Source organism: Hyla sarda, chromosome 5 (assembly GCF_029499605.1).
Source record: "Hyla sarda isolate aHylSar1 chromosome 5, aHylSar1.hap1, whole genome shotgun sequence".
In the NCBI taxonomy this organism is placed as follows: Eukaryota; Metazoa; Chordata; class Amphibia; order Anura; family Hylidae; genus Hyla; species Hyla sarda.
Window position 1 is genome coordinate 341,462,645 of NC_079193.1, and position 19,936 is coordinate 341,482,580.

The 19,936-nt window shown below is 44.7% G+C and overlaps 1 protein-coding gene across 8 annotated transcripts in view; it reads left to right on the top strand.

The window, feature by feature from the left end:
- The window catches only part of ZFPM2 (zinc finger protein, FOG family member 2), a 451,186-nt gene that overhangs the window by 264,712 nt on the left and 166,538 nt on the right, over positions 1 to 19,936 (top strand). For all 8 annotated transcript variants that reach the window (XM_056522564.1, XM_056522566.1, XM_056522571.1 and 5 more), the window contains one exon: positions 12,008 to 12,119. In XM_056522564.1, coding sequence (XP_056378539.1) covers positions 12,008 to 12,119 — 112 coding nt within the window. The remainder of the gene's footprint in view (positions 1 to 12,007; positions 12,120 to 19,936) is intronic.

Genomic DNA, 19,936 nt, shown 5'->3' on the forward strand with positions numbered 1-19,936 from the left:
TTGCTGGATAGGCCTTTTTTAAAGGTCGCGCAGAGAGCCTCACTATTCCAGGACAACTCGGAAGCAAGAGCACGGAACTGAATGGCGTACTCGCCAACGGAAGAAACACCCTGGGCCAGGTTCAGCAGGGCAGTCTCGGCAGAAGAAGCTCGGGCAGGCTCCTCGAAGACACCACGGACCTCAGCGAAGAAGGACTGGACTGTGGCTGTGGCAGGATCATTGCGGTCCCAGAGTGGTGTGGCCCCAGACAAGGCCTTTCCAGAAAGGAGACCACGGCAGAGTCTAGAGTCCTCATCAAATTTGTCCGGCAGAGACAAGCAGGGGTTAGGAGCGGCCGGTTGCTGCGGAGGAGTTGCAGGAGCCGGCGGAGGAGATGGTTGTTGCAGTTGCAGCTGCTGTAACTGTGACTCCAGTTGCTGTGTCACGGTGGACAAGTATGCCAGCTGGTGATTTTGTTGGGTGATCATCGTGGAAATGTCGGCAAGACTTGACAGCGGCACCTCAGCGGAATCCATGGCCGGACGCTGCGGAGGAGTTGCAGGAGACGGCGGAGGAGATGGTTGTTGCAGTTGCAGCTGCAGTGTCAGTGGCAGCAGCTGCTGTAACTGTGAGTTCAGTTGCTGTTCCACGGAGGACAAGTATGCCAGCTGGTGATTTTGTTGGGTGATCATCGTGAAAATGTCGGCAAGACTTGACAGCGGCACCTCAGCGGAATCCATGGCCGGATCTACTGTCACGATGCCGGCTGGCAGGTAGTGGATCCTCTGTGCCAGAGAGGGATGGCGAGGACCGCGCTAGTGGACCGGTTCTAAGCCACTACAGGTTTTCACCAGAGCCCGCCGCAAAGCGGGATGGTCTTGCTGCGGCGGTAGTGACCAGGTCGTATCCACTAGCAACGGCTCACCTCTCTGGCTGCTGGAGATGCTGAAGATAGGCGCGGTACAAGGGAGTAGGCAGAAGCAAGGTCGGACGTAGCAGAAGGTCGGGGGCAGGCGGCAAGGATCGTAGTCAGGGGCAACGGCAGGAGGTCAGGAACACGGACTAGGAACAGACAAGGGAACGCTTTCACTAGGCACAAGTGCAACAAGATCCGGCAAGGGAGTGCAGGGGAAGTGAGGTGATATAGGGAAGTGCACAGGTGGGAGCCAATTAAGCTAATTGGGAAGATTGGGCCAGGCACCATCATTGGTGCACTGGCCCTTTAAATCGCAGAGACCCGGCGCGCGCGCGCCCTAGGGAGCGGGGCCGCGCGCGCCGGGACAGGACCGAGGGAGAGCGAGTCAGGTACGGGGGCCGGGGTGCGCATCGCGAGCGGGCGCTATCCGCATCGCGAATCGCATCCCGGCTGAAGGCGGACCCGCAGCGCACCCGGTCAGTGGATCTGACCGGGGCGCTGCAACAACGAAGATGAGGCGAGCGCTCCGGGGAGGAACGGGGACCCGGAGCGCTCGGCGTAACACACGTGGCCAAGGAACAATACATAACAAATATAACACAGTTATATAAATATTACTAAAGCGATCACTCAGCTGTATGTAGAAATATTAATTTGCAGAATGATGTCTTTGGATGTTGCGGATATTATAGACATATCCGGTAGATCATTATAGGTCATCTTGAAAAATAAAAACATCACATAAGCAGTTTTAAAGTATTTTATAGTCATACCTGTTACGCCTAGCGCTCCGGGTCCCCGCTCCTCCCCGGAGCGCTCACGGCGTCTCTCTCCCCGCAGCGCCCCGGTCAGTCCCGCTGACCGGGAGCGCTGCACTGTCATGGCCGTCGGGGATGCGATTCGCACAGCGGGACGCGCCCGCTCGCGAGTCGCATCCCAGGTCACTTACCCGTCCCGGTCCCCTGCTGTCATCTGCTGGCGCGCGCGGCTCCGCTCTCTAGGGCGCGCGCGCGCCAGCTCTCTGCGACTTAAAGGGCCAGCGCACCAATGATTGGTGCCTGGCCCAATTAGCTTAATTGGCTCCCATCTGCTCCCTGCCTTTATCTGACCTCCTCCCATGCACTCCCTTGCCGGATCTTGTTGCCTTGTGCCAGTGAAAGCGTTTAGTGTGTCCAAAGCCTGTGTACCTGAACTTCTGCTACCCATCCTGACTACGAACCTTGCCGCCTGCCCCCGACCTTCTGCTACGTCTGACCTTGCCTCTGCCTAGTCCTTCTGTCCCACGCCTTCTCAGCAGTCAGCGAGGTAGAGCCGTTGCTAGTGGATACGACCTGGTTGCTACTGCCGCAGCAAGACCATCCCGCTTTGCGGCGGGCTCTGGTGAAAACCAGTAGCCTCTTAGAACCGGTCCACTAGCACGGTCCACGCCAATCCCTCGCTGACACAGAGGATCCACTACCTGGAAGCCGAATCGTGACAGTAGATCCGGCCATGGATCCCGCTGAGGTGCCGCTGCCAAGTCTCGCTGATCTTCCCACGGTGGTCGCTCAGCAATCGCAGCAGATTGCCCAACAAGGACAGCAGCTGTCGCAGTTGACCGCCATGTTACAGCAAATTCTGCCTCTGCTACAGCAGCAACCATCTCCTCCGCCAGCTCCTGCACCTCCTCCGCAGCGAGTGGCCGCTCCTAACCTCCGCTTGTCCCTGCCGGACAAATTTGATGGGGACTCCAGACTCTGCCGTGGATTTTTGTCTCAGTGTTCCCTGCATATGGAGATGTTGTCAGACTTGTTTCCTACAGAACGGTCTAAGGTGGCGTTCGTAGTAAGCCTTCTTTCAGGAAAGGCCTTGTCTTGGGCCACACCGCTCTGGGACCGCAATGATCCTGCCACAGCCACAGTCCAGTCCTTCTTTGCTGAAGTCCGAAGTGTCTTTGAGGAACCTGCCCGAGCCTCTTCTGCTGAGACTGCCCTGCTGAACCTGGTCCAGGGTAATTCTTCCGTTGGCGAGTACGCCATACAATTCCGTACTTTTGCATCTGAACTATCCTGGAATAATGAGGCTCTCTGCGCGACCTTTAAAAAAGGCCTATCCAGTCGCATCAAGGATGTGCTGGCCGCACGAGAGATTCCTGCCAACCTCCAAGAACTCATCCATTTGGCTACCCGCATTGACATGCGTTTTTCTGAGCGACACCAAGAGCTCCGCCAGGAAAAAGACTTAGATCTCTGGGCACCTCTCCCACAGCATCCTTTGCAGTCTATGCCTGGGCCTCCCGCCGAGGAGGCCATGCAAGTGGATCGGTCTCGCCTGACCCAGGAAGAGAGGAATCGCCGTAGAGAAGAAAATCTCTGTCTGTACTGTGCCAGTACCGAGCATTTCTTGGTGGATTGCCCTATCCGTCCTCCACGCCTGGGAAACGCACGCACGCACCCAGCTCACGTGGGTGTGGCATCTCTTGGTTCTAAATCTTCTTCTCCACGTCTCACGGTGCCCGTGCGGATTTCTCCTACAGCCAACTCCTCCCTCTCAGCCTTGGCCTGCTTGGACTCTGGTGCCTCCGGGAATTTTATTTTGGAGTCCTTTGTTAATAAATTCAGCATCCCGGTGACCCGTCTCGCCAAACCGCTCTACATTTCCGCGGTCAACGGAGCCAGATTGGACTGCACCGTGCGTTACCGCACAGAACCCCTCCTGATGTCTATCGGACCCCACCACGAAAGGATTGAGTTCTTCATTCTCCCCAGTTGTACCTCTGAGGTCCTCCTCGGTCTGCCATGGCTCCGGCTTCATTCCCCCACCCTTGATTGGACCACCGGGGAGATAAAGAACTGGGACTCTGCCTGCCATAGGAAGTGCCTCTCCCCCCCTCCCAGTCCCGTCAGGCAAACCTCTGTGCCTCCTCATGGCCCCCGTCCTGGTGTCACACTGCCCCGTGCCAGGCTTCGCCCTCTGCCCTCCCTCCCCATTCCCACTCCTGCTGTACTGCCTGCCGTTGAGGAAACCCTCCATTCTTTCCCGGTGTCCTCATCCCAGGGGAGGCAGTTGCCGGTCAAAGAAAAGGGGAGACCTAAGGGGGGGGGTACTGTTACGCCTAGCGCTCCGGGTCCCCGCTCCTCCCCGGAGCGCTCACGGCGTCTCTCTCCCCGCAGCGCCCCGGTCAGTCCCGCTGACCGGGAGCGCTGCACTGTCATGGCCGTCGGGGATGCGATTCGCACAGCGGGACGCGCCCGCTCGCGAGTCGCATCCCAGGTCACTTACCCGTCCCGGTCCCCTGCTGTCATCTGCTGGCGCGCGCGGCTCCGCTCTCTAGGGCGCGCGCGCGCCAGCTCTCTGCGACTTAAAGGGCCAGCGCACCAATGATTGGTGCCTGGCCCAATTAGCTTAATTGGCTCCCATCTGCTCCCTGCCTTTATCTGACCTCCTCCCATGCACTCCCTTGCCGGATCTTGTTGCCTTGTGCCAGTGAAAGCGTTTAGTGTGTCCAAAGCCTGTGTACCTGAACTTCTGCTACCCATCCTGACTACGAACCTTGCCGCCTGCCCCCGACCTTCTGCTACGTCTGACCTTGCCTCTGCCTAGTCCTTCTGTCCCACGCCTTCTCAGCAGTCAGCGAGGTAGAGCCGTTGCTAGTGGATACGACCTGGTTGCTACTGCCGCAGCAAGACCATCCCGCTTTGCGGCGGGCTCTGGTGAAAACCAGTAGCCTCTTAGAACCGGTCCACTAGCACGGTCCACGCCAATCCCTCGCTGACACAGAGGATCCACTACCTGGAAGCCGAATCGTGACAATACCTATAACTCTGCAGCGAAGTATAGGATTTTTCCTTACTAGATCCCGTAGTCCTCCCCTCTCTCGTCACAGGAAGACTCACCGGAAATATGTGCAAAGTGTGACACCCAGTAATCATAAGTAGTAATGGGTAGTTAGAGTAGTACCATTTAATAATATAGAATGAACATAATTTAATGGAATGGATCCCAGAACAGCATGAAATCTAATAAAACCGTGACACTTTTGGGCTAAGTTTCCACTTGTTTTTTTTTTGTGTGCGTTTTTCCCAAAAAAACTCCAAAACTGCCCCCATGGCATTTGTAAATCAATGAGGAATCAAAAAATTCTATTTCCACATAGCGTTTTTCAGTTTGCCATTTTTTTTTTAATCCTTTATGCCTGTTTTTTAGCTCCTTGGCGGTTTTGCAAAGTCGAGCAAATGTTGCAAATGTTGAGCCAATGGCGTTTTCTTTTCCCTGAAATCGTGGCGTTTTTCTCCCATAGAAGTCTACGGGAGTAAACAACGTCAAGAAAAACAACATGTGGGTTTTAACTTTGCCATTTTAGCAGGCGGTTTTTATTCTTTTTTGGACTTAAGCGATCCAAAAAAGTGATGGAGATACCTTTTTAAATTAAATTTTGTAGGGTACCATTAAAAATAAAATAAAATGCAGTAGTGATGAAAAAAATGTTATTTAATGACATTTTGCTTTTTGTAATGACATTTTAATTAATTTTTAAACAAGGATCAATTTATGTGTGCGGGTAGGGCACTAAAAATATAGCCGCCAATAATAAAAATGTAGTGTGTGTGTTTTTCACTTTATTTAATTTTTTTTTGCATTTTTTAGGTAGTACTACTATTCCCAGCATCCATAATGGGAGTAGTAGTACCTGTACTAATTGACAGATCGCCCGTGTCACTTCTGACACCAGTTACAATCCATCTGTATAATTTATGGATGGGGCCGGCCGCTCATTGCCATATATATACACCTATTCATATTTCCTGCAGAGAGCTGTGATTGGTCAGATGGTTCCAGCCAATCACAACTCTCTGTGGGAAATATGAATAGGTGTATATATACGGCAGTGCAGGGGGCCATAGAAGAAAGGCCGGCCGCATCTGTACATTATACAGGACGATCACACCGAGTGTCAGGAGTGACATTCTCTGTGATCTGTCCTTGACTGCAGGTACTACTGCTCCCAACATGGAGCACACTCTGCTCCATGTTGGGATCAGTAATACCTGCAGTTAAGGACAGATCACAGCGGGTGTTACTCCTGACACCCGATGTGATCATCCTTCATCCATGAGATGCGAACCGACTTTCTCCTGCACTCGCATCTCTGCTCTGTACTCCGGCTGGCCACTCACCATTCATATTTCCCACTGAGACCTGTGATTGGCTGCCACCATCCGGCCAATCACCACTCTGGGTGGAAAATATGAATGAGTGATGTAAATTTCTATTCACATCACTGGCCGGCCCGGAGTATAGTGCAGAGATGCGAGCGCTGTATAGAGCCGCTCCGCATCTCTGCTATATTATGGACGATCACAACGGGTGTCAGGAGTGACACCCAGGGCGATCTGTCTATTAGTACAGGAACTACTAATCCCAGCATGGAACAGTGTGTTCCATGCTGGGAGTACTATCTAAAAAAAAAATATAAAAAAAAAAGTGAAAAACACACACATTCCATTTTTATTATCGTCGGCTATATCTTTAGTGCCCTGCCCGCCCACATAAATTTATCCGTGTTTAAAAACTAATAAAAATTTCATTATAAAAAATATAAATTTTGCTAAATACATTTCTCTTTTTTTTTTTTTGTACCCAACAAATTTGGAAAAAAACGTCAAAGGGGCTAAAAATGCAATTTCCACTAAAAGGCAAAAACGCCAGAAAAAAAACACAAGAAAAAAAACGGCAAACACAGGAAAACTACATTGTGTTTTTTCTGGTGATTTTTCTTGCATTTTATTGGGCCACAAAAAATAGTGGAAACTTAACCTTAGAGGATTTGGGCCACTGGACATCCCAGATCCCTTTCTACCCACCCTGGTTGTTTAGCTAGTTATATACCAGTACTAGAATATTACTAAATATAACATAGCAGTAGATTTAATTTCCAGGGTACAGCCTTTATTTTCACAAGTGTGATTCCTGCATTTATTTATAAACGTTGATTTTTTTTTTCCCGATGGAAACGTAATACACTTTAATATTCATGATTATTTTATACCGATATACCGTAACCTGCATTCTTTTGGAATTACAACCAATGTCTTTTTCTTTTATTTTTTTTGTGGTACAGTATTTAACTGCGTGTGTGTATTTTTATTTTTTTTCCAGCAAAAATGATTTATGCGCAGCGTCTATAAGGCTGCCTTTGATGACAACACTACTGTGATAATCTTTATACAATCCAAATATTCAAATTGGTCCATGACCCACTGTGATGGAAATAAGTATGAGATCACGCTCTCTCCATTGGCCGCTATATAATGCAAACAGAGCTGGAATTCTAGAGCTTTTATTGTGGAAAAAAAATTGCACAGCATACAAGCTGTGTTCTGTTTTATTCCGAAGACAATAAGATTAACTGATTCGTAAGAAACTGTTTAAAAAGAAAAAAAATATGAAAATAAATAAATAACAGGTCAGCAATAATTCTTTAACAATCAAACGTACAAATCCAGCTATAAAGTCAGGGATTTACATTACTCCAGTGAACAACCTGGATTTGCTTATGTTTACATCTAACCATGTACAGTGTAAGGCTGGGTTCACACTACGTTTTGTCCCATACGGGAGCACATACGGCAGGAGGGAGCTAAAACCTCGCGCTCCCGTATGTGACCGTATGCGCTCCCGTATGCCATTCACTTCAATGAGCCGACCGGAGTGAAACGTTCGGTCCGGTCGGCTCATTTTTGCGCCGTATGCGCTTTTACAACCGGACCTAAAACCGTGGTCAACCACGGTTTTAGGTCCGGTTGTAAAAGCGCATACAGCGCAAAAATGAGCCGACCGGACCGAACGTTTCACTCCGGTTGGCTCATTGAAGTGAATGGCATACGGGAGCGCATACGGTTACATACGGGAGCGCGAGCTTTTAGCTCCCTCCTGCCGTATGCGCTCCCGTATGGGACAAAACGTAGTGTGAACCCACCCTTAGACGGCACAGCAGCTTTTTATCCTAATTTCCCTAACCCTAATTCCCATGCAAATTTTCTGATTCAGTGTGGTGTCTATAACTTCGGATCAGTGGCCTCCAAACTGCAGCCCTCCAGATGTTGCAAAACTTACATTCCCATGCTTGGAATAGTTTTGCAACATCTGGCAGGTCGCAGTTTGGAGACCACTGTGTTAGATCATTCTAGGACCTTATAGGTTCAGATCTTCTGGTTCCTTAGAACCCACCAATAAATTAGACCACCTCATCAGGCATGTATGGCTAAAAAACAAACAAACTAGAAAGTAAAACTTGCCTACTCCATTGTTCTCTAATTCCTACAGAAGACAGATTGCCTAATTTACATATCATCATATAATAAGCAAATAAGTGGGCACTGTTGACTGTAGGGGTATGCAAATGTAGGTCATACCCACAGACATGTAAAGCTTTAAAGTTTTATTTGTGTTTAAAAAATCTGCCACTAGAAGTCCAAAATCAGGAAATGCTGTCTGGAGTGCTGAGGGTTGTGTGCGCAGCCTTAGCCACTCATAGCTCATCACACACTGAACTGCTCTAGGCTGTGTGTAGCAGAGTGAGGGAGGAAGTTATCTCCTTTATGGCTTCAGAAGATGCAACGCCTGCTGGGGAACACCCCTTCCCAGTCTGTGAATCTGACTGAGACTGAGCAGAAAATACAGAGCAATATCAAGGTAGAAAAATAAATAATAATAAAAATAAAAGCAGGGGGTGGTTTATCATGATGGGGGCAGTGAACTGGGAGGATTATAATATTTAACAAAATCATGACAGGTACTCTTTAAAAATAAAGTAGAACTCCTAACATTTATGCAGCCCCAATGTGGAGGTCATCCAGGAGGCCTGGCATCTTATAAACTATTTTAAGGAAGTAATATGGCTGGCCAGGGACCGCCTCCTCATCAACAGGGAAAACATGCCGGTCCGGGACGGCCGCAGGCTGATCCTCAGCCTGCTTAGAGACTATTCCATCTTGAACAGTCCAGACATCGATGAAGAAGAGGATTAATGCCCCTCTACTTCGCCAACTCCCCATATGTTTGCTGAGTAGTTTGGCCTTGTGATCTGCCCCTTCCTAAACCCATAGATTCCACACCCGTCTCCGATCACAGACTGTAATGTATTGCTGATTGACTTTTTTTATAATGAGTGATAGAGCGGAATGTTAGTGTAGCATGTGGTATGGTGTTAGCTTAGGGAACCTGTGTTGTCTATTATACTGTCATGTTTTATATGATTGTAAATTATTGTATGACTTGTAATGAAAACTGAAAGATCAACCAAGCTCTTTCAATACCAACAGCTTTTCCCTCATCCCTATTAAGGTTTCTACCTTGCATTCCTACAAGAGTCCCTTGTTAAAGCGGACCTGTCAGCAGGATTTTAGGGTATACAGTATGGCCATGGCTATATAGAGCTTGTGGTTCTGAATCCGTACATACCACTCATTAATTAATTGACCCCTTTAGCGCCGAGATATCAGAGTTTACAAAGATTTGCAAATTAGGCTTTAGAGTTCACTGGGTGATTCCTCTCAGAGGCTTGATTACAGGGAGCGGCAGGGATTACTGTACAACCTAGTGAATGTTGATTGGGGGGTAGAGGAGGTGACCAGTGTACAGAGGGTAGCGACTTACTGGTGAAGGGGCGGAGCTGTTGGAAACACCCATTGGGCTCCAAAGCCTAATTTGCATATGTTTTTAAACTCTGATATCTCGGCACTGGAGAGGTTAATTAGCTGATGAGAGGTGTGGACGGATTCGGGATCACAGGGCCTACACAGCCATACCATTACTTTATACTATATATATTTATACCCTTTGCTGTACATTTTGTATACTAATGAGTGTTAAATCGAAGTCCAACAATGTCAATATGCAGATTTGATCTTTAGGAGTTATTTCTCTTGATATGTCTGGTTTATGCTTTCTTCATCAAATATAATTTTAGAGAATCTTCTTTTCAACCCTACACTGTACTATTAACCCCCTCAGACATCTGTTATTCTTCCTGAAAATGTATGGATCATTCTCCTAGTTTATGGGGCATGTACATACACTGGGCAACTGTAACATCCATGTGCTTATACATTTCCAAGAGGAGCAATAGAGGTATGGCATACTAAGAAAATATGTTACATGTTATTTTACAAGGCGTACAAGTACTTAAAGGGTCATTCTCATTAAAACTAATTTTTGCTATTGCACTCCTTATGGTAAATGAAAAACATTTCTAATATACTTTGTTTTAAAAAAATTAAGTTTTCTATGTTTTATTTGTGCTTAAAAAAGCTCAAGAGCACATTTTCCCCCATCTTATATACAGACTTTGGACCAAAGTCCAAACACAGGAAGTGCCGCCTGGAGTGCTGAGGGGAGGGGGGGTGTCCAGCCTCATCCAATCATAGCTCCTCTCACACATAACTTCCATATGATGTTGGTTGGACCCCCCTCAGCACTCCAGGCTGCACTTCCTGTGTTTGGACTTTGGTCCAAAGTCTCTGTATGAGTTGGGGGAAAACGTGCTCTTGAGCTTTTTTAAGCACAAATAAAACATAGAAAACGTAATTTTTTTTTTTAAACAAAGTATATTAGAAATATTTTTCATTTACCATAAGGAGTACAGTAGCAAAAATTTGTTTTAATAAGAGTGCCCATTTAAACAAACATGTCAGGAATACTCTATAGGCACAATTCATCACAATTCGTCTTACTTAACAAAGGCTGAGGAACCTTTTTAGAAGAACAGCACTGGTGGAAAGTTGTGGGAAAGTGGCCAGAGGGTCATTAAAGTGTATGGCTTAAAGGGATATTCCATTTTCAAGAAGTTATAATAAGCTGATCATTGTGGCTCCGACCACTGGGACCCCCACAGTCCCGAGTGCGCTCTTACCAATGCTGGAACCCCCTTAGAGAATGCACAGTGTGCTCCATTCATATAAGAAACTATTTGCTTCCTGTTCTCGGAATCGGTGGACTCCCATCTGTCGGACCCCACCAATCAGCATATCGTCCCCTATCCTATGAATATGAATTCTTGAGATGGGAAAACCTGTTGTACTTGACACTATACTTGGTGAACCATTTTGATCTTTGTTACACGGTCCTCTTTCTACTATGAAGTGCTAGTCCCTTCATCCCAAGATATTGTTATGGGAAATATGGCTACCATTTGTGTCATTGGGCAATTTAGTGTTTTTATTTTAAATATTTTTGCTTCATTTTTTTTTTTTTATACAATGTGGAAGAGTTAGAGGATGACGTCTCCCTGACACAGTCGTTCTTTTTACCCAATCTAGACATATTACAATGACATCACTTCAGGCTGCACCTTTTACCTTTATATGATTGTAATGTCTCCTAATAATAAGGTATTAAGAAAACCTCTATTATATATAACAAAAAATCCTCAATGAGAAAAAAAAAATATGGAAAAAGCTCTTCCATTTTTTATTTTATTTTATTTTTTAGTTTTTATACCTCAAAGGACAAGAGGTGTCATGCTTTGCTTCCTCTGTTTGGAAATGTATTCACCCTGTGTCTTTTATAGTCTTGAGACTACATATTGAAACATTAACAATATTATTATTTCAGCGGCAGTAAAACTGTACATCATCAGGCGGCACTAGATAGGGAAGGGGAAAATTACATTATTCATTCAGAATAATTTCCTACGAGAAAATAAATGTAACAGCGGATAAGGGGGTTTGAAATGGATACTGATTCTCTGAATTCTTTCCTGTCTGTTTCAGGAAATAGTGAGATCTTGTTGATAGTGAAGTACAATGTACCTAAAGTTCACTTGCAAACATGGTTTTCGGCTGCGAAAGTCATCTGCATTTTCCTTTATAATTCCAAACCACTGGAGATCCCAGTAATCTGTGAGATCTGATCCAGTATCGTGTGGAAATATCCTTGATAATAACTTAGCTATTCAGATCGGCGGAGAGGCTGGAACACTTTTATCCCTTCTTATTGTTTAAGGAGATGATGCTGAGAATATAGATGATGACTGAACGGATGACTTGGTAAAATATGAATCTCAGTTGTCTGGATTTTTTAGATATTTTTCGTTAATTGTTACTTATCTTATCCTTTTATTTTTTTCGGCAGAGGACAAAGGCTCCCGTTCCTCTGGTGCTGACTGATGGTCCCAAATGGTTGTTGGATGTGACCTGGCAAGGCGTTGAGGATAGCAAGAACAACTGTATTGTGTACAACAAAGGTAAACATTGTGCGGGTTTTATGTTATATTGTTGAAGGTGTTTTTTGATATCACAATAGCTTTGGGTGTTGGAATCCAGAGGTCCATGGTTCTCTTCAGGCTGGATGACGTTCTTCATGTAACTGCGATAAGGGAAATATTGACAATATTCTGTGTTGGGGTCACTCTGTTTCGTTGTTGTGTAATGTTGACTTTTATAGGGATACTCCAGTGGAAAACAATTTTTTTTCAAATAAACTGGTGCCAGAAAGTTAAACAGATTTGTAAATGACTTCTATTTAAAAATATTAATTCTTCCAGTACTTATCAGCTGCTATATGCTCCAGAAGAAGTTATTTTCTTTTTGAATTTCTTTTCTGTCTGACCCCAGTGCTCTCTGCTGACACCTCTGTCCATGTCAGGAACTGACAGAGGTGGCGGCAGAGAGCACTGTGGCCAGACTGAAAACAACTACACAAATTCCTGTGAAGCATACAGCAGCTGATAAATACTGGAAGGATTAAGATTTTTAAATAGAAGTAATTTACAAATCTGTTTAACTTACTGCCACTAGTTGATTTAAATTTTTTTTTTCCATCACAGTACCCCTTTAAGGCTATGTTCACACAGCAGAATTTCTGCATGAAAATTCTGCAGGAATTCATTGCCAATACAGTTCAATGGGATTCCGCTGTCCCATTCTGCTGCAGGAATTCCATTGAAGTGAATTGGCAGAATTTTTATGCAGAATTCAATTCAGAAATGTGAACACAGCCTTAAGAGTTTTACTCATATGAATCAATAGCAGTGTTTCGATCAGAATGACCTTTGATCCATCTACTATCAATGTTTACATCCAGGATATTCCGAACAATGGTAGCCCTGGTGCCTTAGTGCCCTGCTACCACATCAGAACATACTAGTATTATAAATGGTATAAGTTATGTAGGAAGCCCTGTTATAGGTTTTGCACAGTGGTTTCGAATACATCTCTGGGTCTATATTTTGTAGGGGGCAATATGCAAAGCGATATGATACAATGTCGCAGGAAGAATACGGTTGTTCCTAAGAAGGTCTGTCAAAGAGTCCTTTATCTAAGGCTGAGTTCACACCACGTTTTAGCAATACAGTTCCTGTAAACATGTTCAATTTGAAAACCGTACGGAACCGTATTGAAAACCGTATGCATTGACTCTCCATTGAAAACCGTTTTTTTTTCCCAGACCCAAAACCGCAGCCAACCACGTTTTTTGGTCCGGGTGAAAAACCGTATTGAAACGTATACGTTTTTTTTTTTACATGGGAGTCAATGGGAACCATACAGAACCGTATGTGCGTACAGTTCCATCCGGTTTTCACCATATGGTTTTTGACTTTACACAGTTTTTTTTCTAGGAATTTTAATCAAACAAGGGAATTTTATTCATAATGGAGTGAAAAGTAAAAAACATTTTTTTTCTTAAAAACAGATGCAACCGGACATTATTTTTTAAACTGTATACGGATTAAAATTTGTACACACGTTTTAATACAGTTTAGTCCGGTTTTGAGGAATCCGTTTATCATCCAAAAACCTGATATGGGAACTGCATTGCAAAACAAAAATGGGGTGTGAACCCAGCCTAAGACAGTGTTTCCCAACCAGGGTTCTTCCAGCTGTTGTAAAACTACAGCCTTTGTCTCTCCGGGCATGCTGGGAGTTGTAGTTTTGCAACCGCTGAAGGCACCCTGGTTGGGAAACACTGATCCAAGGGTCATCATTATAGAAACATTGGCCGAAATACAATACAATATGATACTGTGTGAAAGTAACCTTAAAAGAATACTCCACCCCAGACATCTTATCCCCTATCCAAAGGATAGGGGATAGGATGTCTGATCACGGGGGTCCCGCCGCTGGGATCTCTGCAGCGGCACCCCACCGTCATAACTACAGAGCAAGCTGGCTCTGTGCGTGATAACGGGGCGATGCAGGGGACGGAGCATCGTGACATTACGGCTCCGCCCCATGACATCACATCCTGCCCACTCAAGTCCATGGGAGGAGGCATGGCGATTGTCACGCACCCTCCCATAGACTTATATTAAGGGGGTGGGGCGTGATGTCATGGAGCAGAGCCGTAACATCACGATTTGCTCTGTCCCCTGCATCGCCCCGTCATCATGCACAGATCAGACATCTTATCCCCTAAATTTTGGATAGGGGATAAGATGTCTGGGGCGGAGTACCCCTTTAAATACATTTTTTTTAATCAACTGGTGCCAGAAAGTTAAACAGATTTGCAAATGACTTCTATTTAAAATACTTAATCAGCTGCTGTATGCTCCAGAGGAAGTGGTGTGGTTCTTTCCAGTCTGACCACAGTGCTCTCTGCTGACACCTCTGTCCATGTCAGGAACTTTCCAGAGTAGGAGAAAATCCCCATAGCAGACCTCTCCTGCTCTGGACAGAGGTGTCAGCAGAGAGCACTGTGACCAGACTAAAAAGAACTAAACAACTTCCATTGGAGAATACAGCAGCTGATAAGTACTGGAAGGATTAAGATTTTTAAATAGAAGTCATTTAAAAATCTGTCTAACTTTATGGCATCAGCTGATTTAAACATTTTTTTTTCCAGCAGAGTATCCCTTTAAAGGAGATATATCATGCACTGGGGTCTTCTTCAGATACATAAGCATTAAAAACACCCCAATGTAAGATTGAAACGCATTGCACAATGAATACTATTCAGGTTTCTGTCTTCCTTTCATCTATTGGTTTTATGTAATGTCCGGTGATCGCTGTAGACGCCTCTTCCTTTGGATACACAATGACAGTAGGTATGATGTGACTGAGGCAGGGACTCTCTGCCCTTTACGGCTATCGCTCCTTTCGATAACCTATTTGCAGAAGACGTCCCTGTAATATTAGGTTTTGCTATTTCAAACAGCAGCTAATTGTAGTGACTCTTTAAACATCGGCCTCAAACAATGTCAGGAGAGGACCTGGAGAAGCTGCCGGCTCACGATAGCCACATCCAGCACCAAGTGTGTGCACATTAATCCCGGCTCTCACTGAAGATCTTTTTGTGAAGTGCCATTATTTCAGTACATAAAACAGACATTGATAGAGCCGTTCATAGGAAATTTAATCTGTATGTACTTTGTACCCCCAATTAGTATTAAAGGAGTATTAAAGAGTACCTGTCATCAAACCATATTTACTAAACTAACTCAGATTATATTCCCTAACTACTCCTAACACCCCTTCTGCCCTTAAAAAAAATTTCCGAGCTTTAAAAAGCTGTGTATCATACATTTCCCCTTGCTCACATTGTGTGTGCTCCCGGCAGGAGAAAGTGGGCGTTCCCCAGCAGGCATGATGTCACTGAAGCCTGAGAGAGGTGTGCCTCACCATGCCCCGCATACACTTCCTGAGTTTGGTCTCTTGCCAGGCTGGGAGGAGACCCAATTAACTGTTTGACTTGCACAAAGAACAGAACAGAGCCACCTAGTGGCCATTTTTTCAATCACATTAAAAGCACATAAAGGTTGAGAATTTTAACAGAAAGTAAATAGCAAAGCGTCTTATAATTACACAAGGAACAATATATTAAAAGGTTAGTTTGGTGACAGGTACTCTTTTAAGCTGAAATTAACTTATCTTCTATCCACAGGAAAGGGGATTAGTAGCTGATCGTAAGGGATCTGACCCCCGGGGCCCCCCACTATCACTGGGACAGGACCCCGGCTCTCTCAGCGAGGACACGCGCTCCATACATTTCTATGGGAGCGCTGATGATGCCCGAGAGCTGTACCCCTGTCTTTTTTTGGCGCTCTCATCGGAATGAATTGAGCGCATGCCCGCTGTAGCACGCCCTCCTCACTGAGCACCGGGTTCCTTCCTGGTGATCGTGGGGAGCTCAAGCGGTCGGACCCCCCCCTGTGATCAGCTACTGAACCCCTGTCCTGTGTTTTTCGCCAGAGATCTTCTTAACAGCACTAAGGATGGTGTAGCAGGTAGGTAAGTAGTGGAGATCCCCCTCTGAACAGACATATGATACATTACTTCACCCCAGTCAAATGAATGGTCTAGGACAACCTGTCCACAAGAGCTAAGGGATAGTTATAGAAGGCACAACGGTAGTAGTCATACTTGGGCCCTGGTGTCTGAAGATGCCAATAATAGTCTGCTATATAAGGAAATGACTGCATTATAAATGACACATGGCAGGTGGATAGGTGCTTTGCTACAGGTTTTGCATTTTGCAAAGGACACACAACCAATTCACTCCGTAAATATCTCATCTTGTAGTTACTGTATCCAAGGTGTCATATAAAAATATATCGGGAGTATAAAACGTGTATACTTATAGGAAAGACTGAGTCACAATCTCCACTACTATAAAAGTTATAAATCTTATTATTCCAAAAACATTATTAAAAACATCCAAAAAGAGGTTTAACATACAAAATCCAATACAAGCGTGGATATGCACCTGATGATGTAAATAGATGTAGTGGATATAGTACTTGTGTACATATAATATCTGCATCAAAATATCACAGATTATTTTACACCTGTGGGTTCATGCGGACATATAAACCAGCATTTATATAGTCAGTCCACAAAGCACTAGTGTTGAGCGCGAATATTCAAAATGTTTATTTTTACCGCGAATGTCGGCATTTCGCGAATATTTAGAATATAGTGATATATATTCGTAATGAAGAATATTTTTTTTTAATGTGAATATTTATGCGAATAGTTATGCGAATATTTATGCGATCATCGGCACTTCCAGACTGGACACTGATCACTCCCTTCTTTTAGGTGAAAGACATTATTGCGCATGTGCACTATGTGAATTTCATTACGAATTTACGCATGAAAAAAAAAAGAGAGAATGAACATTCACGAAGATAGGACGAATATTCATCCAAATATTCACGAAATATTGCAAATTCGAATATGGCCTATGCTACTCATCTTTACAAAGCACCATAATCAAATGATTCAGAGAACATAATGGACCAAGTGCAATGTTTTTTTATTTCGGATAATACATCCCTCTCTAGTAAACACAAGTATGCACATGGGCCAGACCTGAGTCCCCATCACTATGGAGCAGTGTGTTGCACATGTGTACCATCTGTACATTGTCTATCAGAGCTGACAGATATAGGGGATAAGTGTTATAGAATGGAATACCCCTTTAGGGTAGCGTAAATAGCTGTTGGCCAAACACTTGCTCGATTACATCTATATTTCCCAAACCTTCCAATCAGGGGCGTAGCTATGGAGTTAGCAGTTGCATCGGGCCCTGGGGTCTAAGGGGGACCCAAAACATATCTGCCCCATAAGAGACCAGTGTTATATTTGGCATATGGGGCCCTGTATCAGATTTTGCATCAGGGCCCAGAAGCTACAAGCTACCCCTCTCCTTCCCATATACATAAACCTTCAGCACAGCCAACCCTCCAAAGGGTAGGCCACTGTCACTTACTGAGAAAAAGGTAAAAATTCTACATTCTCAAATCTCGAACCTTTTCCCCCTGGTTCTGCCATTTTTTTTCTAATATGTATGAGGGCCTTAAAGGGGTACCCCCCCCTGCTCAGCATTTGGAACAAACTGTTCCGAATGCTGGAGTCGGCGCCGGGAGCTTGTGATATCAAGCCCCGCCCCCCCTCATTGCCAGTCTATGGGAGGGGGCGAGACAGCCGTCACGCACCCACCCATAGACTTGCAGTGAGTGGGTGGGGTGGACGTCATGAGGTGGCGTGGCTATGGCATCACGAGCTCCCGGCGCTGTCTCCAGCGTTCGGAACAGTTTGTTCCATATGCTGAGCAGCGGAGTACCCCTTTAAGGCACACATAGCCTTGGAACATCCATGTTACAGCCCTCAAGTGCACCCCTGTTACCTTTGATGCTATTGCATGCTGTTAGGCACAGTATGATAAAGTATTGAAATTGTAATACAAATATATAATTATCCCGTTAATATCGCCATAAATTAACTCCTGGAGAGACATCACAATATAAGGAAAGATCATACAATGCGGAGCACACAGCTCACTTATGGTAAATATTAACTATCCTCGACCAAGACAACTCTTAGCTGTGCCTTGAAGAGACTTTGATGATGTCTTTGTAGATTTCACAGAACATATTACAATTTCACACAGTTCATTCTAGGTTTCCAAACACAGGCGCGCACAGAGATGAAATATGTTTTTTTTTTGCCAAGGCAACCTACTGACTGTTATAAAGGAAGCAAATAAAAAAAAAAAAAATAAAAAAGATAAGCCCAAGAACTTAAGCAAACAGGCGTTCATATGAAATTATTTACATCCGAAACATTAATCGCAAAATCAAAGACTCTTGAAAAAAAAAAACTTCCTCGAAACAATTACAAGTTGTTCTTTTAATCATTACATTTTACACACTCAGAAGTGGATTTCTTTGTAACCTTCACAGGCCTTTGAAAAGCGCCAAATGAAGTAATAAATATATGAAATACACAGCATCAATTTGCATTTAAATAACGTATGTCAGGTTCTGTAAAACACAACATTTGTTGTGTAGGAAACGGGCACAATGGAGAAAAAGCTGTCGGCTGAGCGCTATCTGCGTCCAGATCGGATATTACGGCTCGGTGTATCTCCTTCAGTGCTCTCTGCTCTTAGATGACCCAAGTTAGGAAAAACAAAGCTTATTTTTCATAGAGTCGGAGTTAACCCCGTATTTGCTGGATGTGTGCCCTTCCATCAGTGCATAGGTCTGGAAGAGCCGTCCTTGTCTGAATATCAATGACTAGGGCTCGAAATATTCAAGAAATTCTTTGCAGACATCTTCAGGGGCCTAGACTTGATCCTCTAGCTGTTGCAAAACTACAACTCCCAGCATGCTGAGAGTTGAAGTTTTGCAACAGCCGGAGCCACCCCGGTTGGGAAATATAGACAACCAAAAAATTGAAATTGGAGACAGCCAGCTCTTGCCATTTATGTCCGACGTGAAAGGAAGGTGCAAATTCGCTCAAAAATGAACCCAATTTATGAAAGATAGACGAAAGATAGGCTGTCCGGGCATGCTGGGAGTTGTAGATTTGCAACAGCCGGAGGCATCCCGGTTGGGGAACACTGGTCTAATCTGTTCCTTTTGGTCTAACGTTCTGCAGAAGGTAGAAGAACATATATGTGAAAATTTTTGGTCCTCTCCACCAAATGGGCAGGTGTCTACTGCCTCAGTATTGTGAAAATGTAGAAAAGTTGTCTGAGGGTATAAAATAAATAAATAATAAATTATACATTATATATATATATATATATATATATATATATATATATATATTATATCAACATCAACATCAGGCCCCAATTTTGGGTCCATGACCAAGGTAAACATCGGGATGCCGGCCAAAAGATCTTTAAATGTTTACCACAGCGTACCAGTGGCGATATACTTGGGTTCACTTCCAAATTGTAAACTTTTTTTTAGACTGTAGACTACTTTAAATATATAACGTTTGGGATATAGACTGAATATAGTGGCTAGTAGACTATGTTTAGGCAATTAAATATTTGCGCATGCTGTGGTATACATTGAAATACTCTCTTCGGACCCCATTCACACTACAGGATTTGGAAAATACAGTACCGCAGCCTCCCATTCTTGTCAATGGGATTCTGCCGCACCATTTACACTATAGAATTTACGTGGTAGACGTTTGCCATGGAAATTCCGCACCCTAGTCTCCGCCGAAAGAACCAACATTTTCATTATTTCTGTGGAATCTTCTATGAACTGCATTGCCATCTTTTGAGACGGTGCATTGCCAAACAGTCCTAGCACCAGCA